The sequence below is a fragment of the Dama dama genome, chromosome 23 (assembly GCF_033118175.1).
Source record: "Dama dama isolate Ldn47 chromosome 23, ASM3311817v1, whole genome shotgun sequence".
Lineage (NCBI taxonomy): Eukaryota > Metazoa > Chordata > Mammalia > Artiodactyla > Cervidae > Dama > Dama dama.
This window is the reverse complement of record NC_083703.1, coordinates 76,694,426-76,706,623: the sequence shown is the minus strand read 5'-3', so window position 1 is coordinate 76,706,623 and position 12,198 is coordinate 76,694,426. Positions and strand designations below refer to the sequence as shown.

General features: G+C 56.5%; 1 protein-coding gene across 1 annotated transcript in view; it reads left to right on the top strand.

Moving 5' to 3' along the window:
- The window catches only part of PREX1 (phosphatidylinositol-3,4,5-trisphosphate dependent Rac exchange factor 1), a 174,944-nt gene that overhangs the window by 160,626 nt on the left and 2,120 nt on the right, over positions 1 to 12,198 (top strand). Inside the window, exons 31-39 of the mRNA XM_061127442.1 lie at positions 1,302 to 1,343; positions 2,724 to 2,941; positions 4,792 to 4,891; positions 6,965 to 7,108; positions 7,200 to 7,314; positions 8,764 to 8,830; positions 9,813 to 9,985; positions 10,443 to 10,545; positions 10,807 to 10,874. Of these exons, the coding sequence (XP_060983425.1) occupies positions 1,302 to 1,343; positions 2,724 to 2,941; positions 4,792 to 4,891; positions 6,965 to 7,108; positions 7,200 to 7,314; positions 8,764 to 8,830; positions 9,813 to 9,985; positions 10,443 to 10,545; positions 10,807 to 10,874 (1,030 nt within the window). The remainder of the gene's footprint in view (positions 1 to 1,301; positions 1,344 to 2,723; positions 2,942 to 4,791; positions 4,892 to 6,964; positions 7,109 to 7,199; positions 7,315 to 8,763; positions 8,831 to 9,812; positions 9,986 to 10,442; positions 10,546 to 10,806; positions 10,875 to 12,198) is intronic.

Here is a 12,198-nt window from a genome sequence, read left to right as displayed (position 1 = left end):
TCTTTTGTTGATGATCAAGGTTACAGGTGTGTGTTGAGGGGAGAGAGGGTCCTAATCAAACTTGGGCCTACAGGTAGGTTTGGATGCTCTAGCGTTAAAAAATGCAATGTTTATAATCCGAAAGCCCACATACAAGTCTAGAGTTCTGGCTATTCTTGAACAATCAGATGATCTGGCAGTAACAGGCTTGCAACCATTCACACTTGGTTGGAGATGAATATGTCCTCCATCTTTAGGTTGGGGAGGGGAGCCTTCCAGTCCACGTGGACCCCACCATACCCTGTGGCCCAGGGTCTGCTCACGCCCCTTAGGTTACCTGCCTGGCCCTTGGCAGCATTTGAGCCTGAGACTTCTGGGTTAGAAGGACTCCAGGCCAGGGAGACATTTGATCAGCATAGCAGGGGGTACTTGGCCCCAGGCTCATGACCCCAGGAACAGCCCCCTCTGAGTTGTAAGTCTGGGTTGGCCCTGAGCTGTCCTTTCCAAAGCTGTCATTGGTTAAGAGCATGGACTGTGGAGCCAGATGTCCAGGGCTTGAACCCCAGCTCTCCCACTTACTGGCTGTGTGATCTTGGCAAGTTCCTTGACGTCTCTGTGCCTCAGTCTCTCCACTGTAAAATGGGCTCATAGGGCGCCTTCCCTTATGTGTTATTGTGAGGAGTGAATGAGTCAGTACACATAAGGCACTTGGTCCAGTGCCTGGCACACAGTAAGTCCTCAATAAGCAGACGCTGCTGTTCCTATCACACCAGCCCTGCGTCTTGATGCCTCCCCAGGGTAGAATGTATCACGAGAGCCCAGACCCAAAGGCCTTTCAGGTTTTTCTAAGCCCCTTCTGGGCCCAAGAGCCTTTATGTGAAGGAAAGAGACCAGACCTGTGTCTGGAAGGTCTGAGTTTCGTCTGCATGTGGGCAGGGCTTGGCCATGTAGGGTGGCGTGAATAAGTACCTTTGGATGCGTGTGAACCTATGTGAGCAGCCACATGTGTGTGCCCACGAGCAGGTATGAGGCGTGGGCTGGGGGCTCTAGCCCAGGAGTTGCAGGGGCTGGTTTCAGTCTTTGTTCAGTGGGTGTGTGTAAGCAATTGGGGTGCAGCTAACGGGGTTTCACCCCCTGGATGTCCGAGGTTTCTGGAATCCACCCAACACTCACTCAAAGCTTCCTGAACCTGGCTGTGTGTACCTAGAGCTTCATTGCAAAGGAGGGCAGAGCACGTGGACTGGGGGGCAGGCTTGGCTCTACCAGCATCTTCTGCTTACTCCACTCAGCCCATCTCCCTTCTCGGTCCCTTCTCCTTCCAGATGGAAAGAACCAGCTGCTCCTGGCCTTGCTGAAGTGCACAGGTGAGGGTTTTGAAAGGGCAACTGTCTGCAGGGTGCACATGCCAGGTATACCCGGGAGAGGCTGTCCCAGCAGCTGGCACTCGTGACCGCAGCCCAGGGACGGCCTCTCCTGCCGACCCAGGTTGATTTCTGCAGGTCCTCGGGGCCTGCCTGTGGGGGAGGTAGCCCTGTGGCCTCTGGTGCCTTGAGAACTTCTCAGACCTCACTTCCTCCTCCTGTGTCCAGGGGACAAGTCTCAGGCCCTGGAGCTTGGAGCACTTTCTCTTGTCACCTCCCAGGCCTGGGCTGATCTCAGTGAGGACCCAGCATGGAGCACTGATGATTTCAGAGGCTTTCTGCCTGTGGAGCCCTCAGTCCCAGCCCTGGGCTTCCTGCCCCTGCAGATGGTGGGAAGGAAGAGGGGCTGATAGGTGCCCAGGGGAATCTTGGAGGTGTTCTCTGTCCCATCCTTCCAGAAGTTCTCAGGCATGGGGCAGCTAGAATAGGATCTGGGTCAAAATTGGGCACAGAAAATCCGTTGGCTGTTGCCAGTCATCAAAAATAATTCCTTTCAGGAAATTCCCTGGTTCAGTGGTTAGGACGCGGCACTCTCACTGTGAGGGCACGGGTTCAGTTTTTTTTGGGGGAGGGGGGAGCTAAGATCTCGTAAGCCGTGTGGTGCAGGCAAAAGCAAAACAAAAAATCCCTTCCTGAAGATTAAGGACCCTAAATGACCAATTGCCCAAAATTGGCCAGTTCTGAAAATCACATTACAGGTAGGGGCCAAGGAATTGGAGGTGGGGGGAGGGATGATAGGAAGAAGGTATATTTCTCAAAAACAGAGAAAATGGTAAACTGCATTTCTTCGAACATGGAGCTTGGCATCATTGTCATTTTCGGTCAAGGCTGAGACATTTCCTAATAAATAAAGGAACAGCTGAGGGTAGGGGCTTGGGGCAAGTGTTAGGGAAATCACAAGTTTTTTTTTTTTTTTTAGTGAGGATCACTTTTTTCCTTGTTTTTACTGAATTTGCCACAACATTGCTTCTGTTTGATGTTTTGGTTTATTGGCCATGAGGCACATGTAATCTTAGCTCCCCAAACACAGATTGAACCCCCACCTCTTGCATCGGAAGGCGAAGCCTTCATCACCAGAGGAGCCCCTGTTTTATTTATTTTTTTAAATAGGCAGATGGGTCATTGAGAGAGTTGAGTTTTGCCACAGATCGGCTTGCTTTTGGAGAGTCAGTTTTTAATGGGGTTGGCTTTTGGTGCCAGGGGATGAAGAGAATTTTGGCAAGTTGGGCCCAGATGGGTGGTCTGGCTCGGGGAGTGGGGGCTAGCTCGGGGCTCCGGGGTGCCAGCCTGCTGATGGCCCCGCGCGGCCCCCTCTGCCCGCAGACACGGAGCTGCAGCTGCGGCGGGACGGCATCTTCTGCCAGGCGCTGGTGGCCGCCGTGTGCACCTTCTCCGAGCAGCTGCTGGCGGCCCTGAGCTACCGCTACAACAACAACGGCGAGTACGAAGAGAGCAGCCGGGACGCCAGCCGCAAGTGGCTGGAGCAGGTGGCGGCCACCGGCGTCCTCCTGCACTGCCAGTCCCTGCTCTCGCCGGCCGTGGTGAGTGGGGGGCCGGGGGGCGGGGGGCAGGGCTCGCTCCGCCGTCACGCTCCTCGTTCATTCATTCAGCAGCGGCTTACTGAGAACCTGCTGGGTGCCCCTGTTCCAGGCACCGGGGACCCGGCGCTGGGCATAGCACAGCGTTCTTATACTCAGGAATCTTGTATCCTGATTTTGGGGAGATGGAAATAAAGGACACGGATGGTATCAGACCTTTGGTTCTCACTGGGGCAGTTTTGCCCCCAGGGGACATGCAGCAGTCTCTGGAGACATTTTTGGTTGAAGAAGAGGAGGTACTGGTGTCTGATGCCTAGAGGCCAGGGGAGAGGGGGCTGCTCCTATAGGAAGCTCAATCACCCCAACCCCCAGCCGAGAATTATCTAGGCCCCAAGTGTCAGTCGTGCTGCAGTTGAGAAACCCCCATTTATAGAGATAAGGGAGAAGGAGAAAAATTAAGCAGAGAAGGGGGCAGGAAGGTCTGTGGGTAGTGGCAATTGAAAGTGTGATAAGGTGGCCACTGGGGGCCTCACGAAGAAGGTGACCTCTGACCCGAGAACCAAAGGAGGGGAGGGGATGAGCCATCGGACTCTGAGGAGGAGCCCTCCAGGCAGAGAAGACAGCAGGTGCAAAGGCCCTGAGGCTGGAGCAGGCACATAGTGTTTGAGAAACAAGGTACCCAGTGTGGCCGGAACAGTGAGCCAGCGGAGGGGCGGCGAGTCCCGGGAACCCACTGGGGTCTGACTGTGCGGGTCTTGCAGGCTGTTGTAGGACTCTGGGTGTTCCTCCGAGTGGGTGGGAGCCAGGGGAGGGTTTTGAGCAGAGGAGGGACAGGATCTCACTTTGACACTTAAAGGATCACCCGGGCTGTGGAGGGGGGAAGAGTGTGGAGGGGTAAGGGCAGAGGCTGGGTGACCCATGAGCAGACTTCTGTGATGATCCAGGCGAAGCTCCTCGGTGCAGATAGCTTCTGGTTTAGTCCTTGCAGTAGCCCCAAGGCAGGTCCTTTATACCCGCTTTTTAAGGATGAGAACACTTAACGCCCAGGGAGTAGGTATGAACTGTGAGAGTCCAATGCTAAGCCCAGTTCCCCCAGCTGATCTGCTTTCTCTGCATCTTTTTATCCCTCGTTGCCCTGTTTATCCACTCTTAGGGCTCAGAATTAGGGTGGGTCCTTCTACCAGCCTCTGGGGGCCATGGCAGAACCAATGACTCAGCATTGTGGGGTACTGGTACTTAGAACTGATGCCCCCCAGGAATAAAAGCCTGCTCTGTGCTCTTTGTTCCTCCATCCACATGCCCAGGCCCGAGCTCCCCTGGCTTCTGCAGGTCTGAGCCTCCTAAACATTTTCCCAGGTGGGAGGAGAAGTCACAACTGCAGGCCGGTTGGGAAAGCGTGGCCTTGGTGTTCCCTCTGCTGGCCGATGCTGCAGACGGGCGCCCGCCTGATGGCAGATCCCTTCTCACTTGATTTCTGGACCTGAACACCCAGCCCTCACTTCCCTCCTCTCAGATGAGGTCACCAGGACCCAGTGTGTTAATTCACCAGTCGACGAGATGTGCAGGCTCTGAACTGGGTGCTGGGTTGGAGCAGTTCAGCGGGATTGGTGGGAGGGCTCGGGAAAGAGGGCCACCCGGCACATGGGAGCAGAGGTGGGCCCTGACCCGGAAGAGGCGGGACAGGCCTGGAGTGAACGTGACCTCGTGTCCGCCCTGGAGAGCCCTGCACGGGCCCTCCTGCCTGGAAGGGCCACAGCCTGGTGTGTCAACCGGAGTTGAATCGCAGCATCTTGAAATAAAGCCCGGGGCAGGGGTGGGATCTGAGACTCCTCCACCCTCTCTTCCTCCTGCAGAAGGAGGAACGGACCATGCTGGAGGACATCTGGGTGACCCTCTCGGAGCTGGACAACGTCACCTTCTCCTTCAAGCAGCTGGACGAGAACTATGTGGCCAGTGAGTGATTCCTCCCACCCCCACTGAGAGAGTCGGGGTTCTGGGGTGGAAGGGACTGCTCTGGGGTCACCCTGCCCCTCCCTCCACCACCAGGCCAGCTGCCTAAGATTGACCTGGGACCCAGTGCTTTCAAATCGCCTGCTCCCAACATGCGTGGAAGAAGAGGGTCTCGTTTCTTATAAACCCAGCCATCTCCAATAGCACTTAGGAGGGAAAAACAGCCAGTGTGCAGTTCTTACTGAAAACTGCTAGAGATACCCTTCTTTGGAATGAAGATGTGTTAAGATTTTCTAAGAACTTAACACCATAATTCTCTTCTTTCCTTTCTTTTTCTCTCCCTCCCCCCATCTTTATGCTTGCCCACCCACTCATCCATTCATTAATGTACTCATCCATCCACCTATCCATCCATCCACGCATCCATTCACCCCATCCGTCCACCCCCCATCCACCCCCCTATCCATCTATCCACATACCTGTAATTATGAGCACATCCTGTGTGTCAGGCTCAGTTTTAGGTTCTGGGGCTGCAGTGGAGAGAGACGTGGCCATGGTTTCTGCCCCCTTGGAGCTCACAGTCTAGCCCAGTCTCAGCCCTGACTGCGCTGGGATCACCCAGGGAGCTTTTCAGATATTGAGGCTTGTTCCCATTCCCAGCCCTGGTGATTCGGATTCAGTCTGTGGGATGAATCCTGGACATTGGGATTCTAGACAAGTTTTCCAGGAGACTTAAATGTACAGCCGGGACTGAGAGCCACAGTTCTCTGCGATCCCTGGACCAGCACCTGGAGGATTGTTAGAAAACCTAATTCTGGGCTCCATCCAGGACTTCCTGAATCCAAAACTGGAAACAGAGCCTAGAAATCTGTGTGTTAGTAGGCCCTCCTGGTGATTTTGGAGCATGTTTGTTTGAGGACCTGGACACGAATTTGAGCCATCTCCGGGAGCTAGTGGAGGACAGAGGAGCCCGGTGTGGGGCCACAGAGAGTTGGACATGACTTAGCAACTGAACAGCAGCAGCAGAGTTTGGGAACCACTGGTCCTTTTTTTGTTGTTGTTATTGTTGTTTTTTATCACTTCCCTGAGGAGCCTGTTTAGACAATTTTTTGCTAATCGCCACACCCCCCAGTGGGGCTTTCCCTGGTGGCTCAGACGGTAAAGAGTCTGCCTGCAGTGCAGGAGACCCAGGTTCAATCCCTGGGTCAGGAAGATCCCCTCGAGAAGGAAATAGCAACCCACTCTAGTACTCTTGCCTGGAAAATCCCCTGGAGGGAGGAGCCTGGCAGGGTACAGTCCATGGAGTCGCAAAGAGTCAGACATGACTGAGCGACTTCACTCACACACCCCCGTGAAATTTTAGTATGATGGATATACTATATATCCGTTTAGGTATTGTATGTATGTCTGTGCTTTATGCATGAAAAGAGTAATGTTTTTTTTTTTGCCTTCCCCATAAGAACCAGTTTTTACCTTCTTGGAGGCCATATAACCCTGTTGAGAATATGTGGACTGGAGTCTAGTTGGACAGTGGGTTTCGTTTTGGGTACCTGTTGGAACTGGTTGACAGTGGCTGCCTGTCTAGAGGCCGAGTTGGGCTCAGAGAGGATTACCGATCGATTAGTGATGTCTGCCACGGGCACGGGATGGGGTGCTAGGGTCCAGGCGGGGATGGCCACCCCTGCCACGTGCTCCTCCCTGTGGGCGTATACAGGATGCAGGTGCTGTGTGAGGGCAGCTTTGGCCCGGTGGAGGCGCTGAGCTGCCAGGCGAGGGTGCAAGGAGCCTTGCTGAGGCTCTGAAGACAAACGTGGACAGCCCCCCAGCTGGACAGAATCAGTGTCAGGTCTAAGAATTAAGCAGTGGGAACAGACCTGTTGAGGGAGGTGAAAGGGAGGCCAGAGGCTGCTCCCCTGAGCGTGGGGCGGTGGGCTGTCTCAGGCGCCCCTCTCCGGGCGGGAGGGAGGGGGGCCTGTGGCTGCGGCTCTGGGTCCCAGCACATCAGTGGGGTCTGAAGGAGGGTCTTCTGAAGCTGCCCTCACAGCTGCGTCCCCGGCCCACCGTGTCTCCCCACAGACACCAACGTCTTCTACCACATCGAGGGCAGCCGGCAGGCGCTGAAGGTCGTCCTCTACCTGGACAGTTACCACTTCTCCAAGCTGCCGTCCCGCCTGGAGAGCGGGGCCAGCCTGAGGCTGCACACCGTGCTCTTCACGAAAGGTGAGCTCGGACACGGGCCACGGGCTGCCCTCGGGGGGACGGCTGTGCCCGTGGGGAGCCAAGCACCTGCCTCGCTCATCTCCCTTCACAGCTCTGGAGAACGTGGAGGGCTCGCCTCCTCCAGGCAGCCAGGCTGCGGAAGATTTGCAGCAGGAGATCAACGCCCAGTCTCTGGAGAAGGTTCAGCAGTATTACCGCAAACTCAGGTACCGGCGTGGGTCTCCTTTTGGGGCCAGGATCCTGGACGCTGTCACCTGGAGGGGGCCTTTGCGTGGAAGGCACCAGAGCGCCCCCAGTGCCCGGGTGGGCACAGTGCTGTTTCTTGAGCACCTGCTGTCTGTCAGTCCTTCTGCCTACACACGCTCCTCAGCTTCTCACAGTAGTTACCTTTCTAACCCATTTTACAGATGAGGGAAACTGAGGCCCAGGGAGCACACCCAGCTTGCCCAAGACCACAGCTAGACAGTGGCTGAGCTGAGCTTTGAACTGGGTCTGCTTGGCTTCGTAGCAGGTCCTGCCAGCTGGGAGGAGATGCCTGTTTCATTCTGCATGGGGGAGGGAGCTGTGACAGGGGCCCTAGAATCCTTGAGCCTGTGAGTGAGGGGTGTGACCCCAGGGCCTCGGCCCTGCTCAGAGGAGGCCCTCAAGGAGAAGAGGGGAGTAGGGGTCACATTCACCAGGAGGAAGCCTTGGGCCCAAGGAAGGAGCCCCACTCCTGCCCCCACTGTGGCCCCTTCCTCCTTCCACCTCACCTTCTCCCTCCATGAAGAAGGTGGGCTGAGAAGTAGACCAGGGTGTCAGGGTGTGGTAAGGGGGCCTAGCCCAGCGTTACCATTCGGAAATGGGAGAATGACACTTTCGTTTGTCTGCGCAGGGAGAACATTCACCTCTTATTACAACGGGCATTTCTTTGGATCGATCTATGCCATCGGTCTGTTCTCTGCCGTTTGCTGAATATTTAAAATATGGTCTCTGTGAGCGGCATTCATCCCTTCCTTCAGCACCTGTCAGCTGAGACCTGCCGTGGGCCAGGCTCTGTTCTGGGTGCTTGCTTAGAAGTCAGCAGTGACTGAACAAAGCCTGTTCTTCATGGAGTGTAGATTTCTAGAGCAGCCATGGCCCCTGGCCCCCACCACCCCGTTTTGTCCATAAAGTTTTATTAGCACACAGCCATGCTCAACCATGTTTGTATCGTCTATGGCTGCTTTTGCGCTGCAACAGCCGAGCTGCGTAGCCTCTCTAGAGAGACAGCCTGGTCCACACAGCTTAAAATGTCAGCTGTTTGGCCCTTTACAGAAGTTGGCTGAGTGCTGTTCTAGAAGGGGAGGTGAGCAGTGAACCAGTACGCAGAGCAGCGTGATGTGTCAAGTGATGCTGGTGTCAGAGGAGAGACACCGGCACGGGAGGGGGAGTGGGGCGCTGACTCAGATGGGCGGTGGGGGCAGGTGGCATTTGAGGACCCTTCCTGCTTCCTCCCGGGCTGTTGCAGGAACAGCTGACTGTGGGCATGGAGAGCTGTGTCCGCTACTCTCCCTGATGTGTTTCCTTGAGTTGTTGGGAGGCAGAGAGGCTACGGCTGTGGTGGGGCAGGGTGGGAGAAGGGGATGGGATGGTGCGTGTGGCGGCCCCACCCTCACACGTCTCTTCTCTTTCAGGGCATTTTACCTGGAACGGTCTAACCTGCCCACGGATGCCAGCACCACGGCGGTGAAGATAGACCAGGTGTGTCCTCTCGTCCCTCACCTGCCGTGGAACCTGGGCAGGGCTGGGGGTTCGCCGGGTCGGACAGGGACTAGGATCACACCCCAGCCAGAATGCTGGCTGGGATACTGCCTCTGCAGTCCCTTCTCCAGGAAGTCTCCTGCGGTCTCCAGAACCCTCCCCATTCTAGAAATTCCCATTTCTCCCTGACCCGCTTTTAGAATTCCTTAGATGATGGGTTCTCCCTGGCACCTACTCCTTGCAGCATCGCTCTGGGGCTGGAGCCCCATGCCGGATATGGCCATGCACTGTTCTTTTTGTTTGTTTCCAATTTGTTGCCAGCATTTAAAAGTCAAAAGATTTCCCATAAAACGGAGGCTTCTGGCTTATCCTGAGCAATGGAAAGATCTGGCTGTTCCCAGTCACGTTCCTGTGTCACACTCGGCCTTCTAGGGGCTCTGCCCACCCACTCTTCCCCCAACCCACCCCATCCCCTGCATGCTCTAGACCTTTCTCCCTCTGCCCAGGCACTATTGGGCCTCAATTTTGACGGTACTATGGGGGCTCCTGGCCTCAGATTGTGAGGCTGGGGCTCCAGGAGACGGGGCGGGCACGACCCTTGGGAGTTTGTAGTCTGCTGGCAGAGTCTTAAGACGACTCAGAAAGCCTTGGCCAGAGTTCTGTGCCTGCATTGGCAACGCCGGACAAGCTGGGGGGAGGTGGGGGGCACGGACTGTTCCCGGGGAGGGGCATCGGCTCTTGGCTCCACCTGTGCAGGTGAAGAGAATTAGATGGGCGGGTGAGGCCTGAAACATACTGTGAGTGTTGAATGCCGGCTTTTGGGGAAGCCTCAGGGGTCGTGGAAGAGTCCTGGCTCAGTCACCCCGGTGACAGAGTGGGGAAGACAGCTGCTGTGATGGAGCTTGATTGGAGGTGAAGACTGGGGCAGAAGGCTGGGTGCGGGGGGGCGGGCTCTGACCGTCTGGGCATGTGAACCTCGCAGCTGATTCGCCCCATCAACGCCCTGGACGAGCTCTGCCGCCTCATGAAGTCCTTCGTCCACCCCAAGCCTGGTGCCGCCGGGAGCCTGGGCACCGGCCTCATCCCCATCTCCTCCGAGCTCTGCTACCGCCTGGGGGCCTGCCAGATCGCCATGTGCCGCACCGGCATGCAGAGGTGCGCGGAGTCACAGGGGGCGGGGCGCGTGGCCGGGAGGGGCTGGGCGGGCCTCTGGGCGGGGTGGGGCCCCAGGAGGCGAGACTGGAGGCCTGCTTCGAATCCTGGTTCTTTGGCCGCCTGCTGAGTCCAGACAAGGCCGCCGCCCACTCTTGGCCTCAGTTTGCCCACTGTGAGATGGGACTTCTGGGGAAGGTGGTCCTGGGAGAGCTGCTGAACTTCCCAGCCCCCTGACTCTGGTTGGTGTGACCAAGCGGCTGAGCCGCCTGGTTCTGCTGGAGCATCCATAGAACACGGGCAGGAATGGGCGCGCGTCTTGGTTGGGGCCAGGCTGGACCACTCTCTCGCTTCTGTCCGTTGTCCCTGCCGCTCCGATCGGGGTCTTGGGGGTTGTGGGGGGCAGGACGTCGCCTACGTCTCACCTGCTGCCCCCCCTTCCCTTGCCACCCCACTGCAGGAGCACCCTGAGCCTCTCCCTGGAGCAAGCGGCCATTCTGGCGCGGAGCCACGGGCTGCTGCCCAAGTGCATCATGCAGGCCACGGACATCATGCGGAAGCAGGTGGGGCGTCCAGGCCCCGGGGCCCCGGAAGGCTGCAGGGGAGGCGCCCAGGCCTGGGCATGGTGGGCTCACAGCCCGGGTGGGATGAGGGGCCATCTGGGGATGGGGCTGATGACCGGGTCCCCTCTGGAGGGGCTACAGATCTTCGCTTCTGGGGATCTCCCAGTCACCCTCACCCCACCTCATCCCACCCACACACTTCCTCAAGCGCCCTGCGCTCCATGAAGAGACAGCTGGGCCCTCACTGTCCTCTCTTCCCAGGGCCCCAGGGTGGAGATTTTGGCCAAAAACCTCCGGGTCAAGGACCAGGTGCCCCAGGGCGCCCCGCGGTGAGTGGCTGTCCCCCACCTTCTCCTTCCCTCTGCTCCCTTCCCTGGGGTTGGCCTCACCCCAGACAGACCCCTCTGACATTCAGGTGGGGCTTCCCCCCTCGTCTATGGGATCCCCTTACTTTGGGAAACAGCAAATACGACTTAGTCTGTTACCTTCCAGGGCTCCCACTTTGGCTGGGAAGTTGAGGCCAGGCCCCAGAGTGAACCATGGGGCAATGAGGATCTGTGTGCCCCTCACAACTTGCTCACACACTGCTGCTTCTCTGCTGTCCTCAGAGCCCTCAGCTCACCTGCTTCTTCCTGTCCTCACGGCCCCATCGTCTCCGAGTCAGTGTCAGACTTTCTCACAGCGCTGTGCGCAGCCCCCTGTCCTAGGAATAATTCATTTTAGTGCGTCTTCTCTCTCCATCCACACTGTGGTGATTTGCTATTGACATCGGCCCACACTTTTAAAATAACTGTTTATTTTGAAATAGTTTGACCACAAGAAGTTAGAAAAATACTACAAAGTTTTCAGGGGTCCTTCAATGTAGCAACCCCTTCCCCCCACCCCCCTGGGATAATGTCTCATGTAACCACAGGACATTGTCAAGACCAGGAAACGGTGTTGGAGCGATACAAGAACTCATACAGATCTTACATGTGTTCCATTAGTTTTTGCCTACACTCTTGGCCCATGTTGCTTTTAAATATTCTTCAAAAATTTATTTCTTTATTTTTTATGTATTGGCTGCCTCGGGTCCTAGTTGCAGCGTGCGGAATCCTCATCGTGGCAGGCGGGATCTTTAGTTGTGGCGTGCGAGATTCTTAGTTGCGTGTTCCTGGTTGCGGTGTGTGGGATCTAGTTCCCCTCCTAGGGACTGAACCTGGGCCCCCTGCATTGGGAGTGTGGAGTCCCAGCCACTGGACCACCAGGGAAGTCCCTGAAATGCTTTTCTATGTCACTTCCCCTGCCCCAGGCACCGTTCCCATCTCTTTACCTATATTGACTGATTTGCTTAAACAACAAGTCTGTGAGCAAGGTCCCCGTGTTATCTGCCGTGGGCAGTGGGGACAGCGAGGCCCAGAGAGGTGAGGTGTCTTGTCCGAGGTCACACAGCGAACACACAGAATGAGAGCGGCCCTTCTGAGCCCAGGCCGTCCCCTTCCCGACCCCTGCGCCTTCCTGCTTCCCTGTGTTGTCTGTGTGGCCACCTCCTGTCTGGCCCCCCTGCCATCCTCCTCACACAGCATATATGCTGTCCTCTGCTTGAAACTTCTTAGTGGCTCCGTCTTACTTGAAGGTGGGGCTCAGAATCCTCCCAGCCCAGAAAGAAACCCA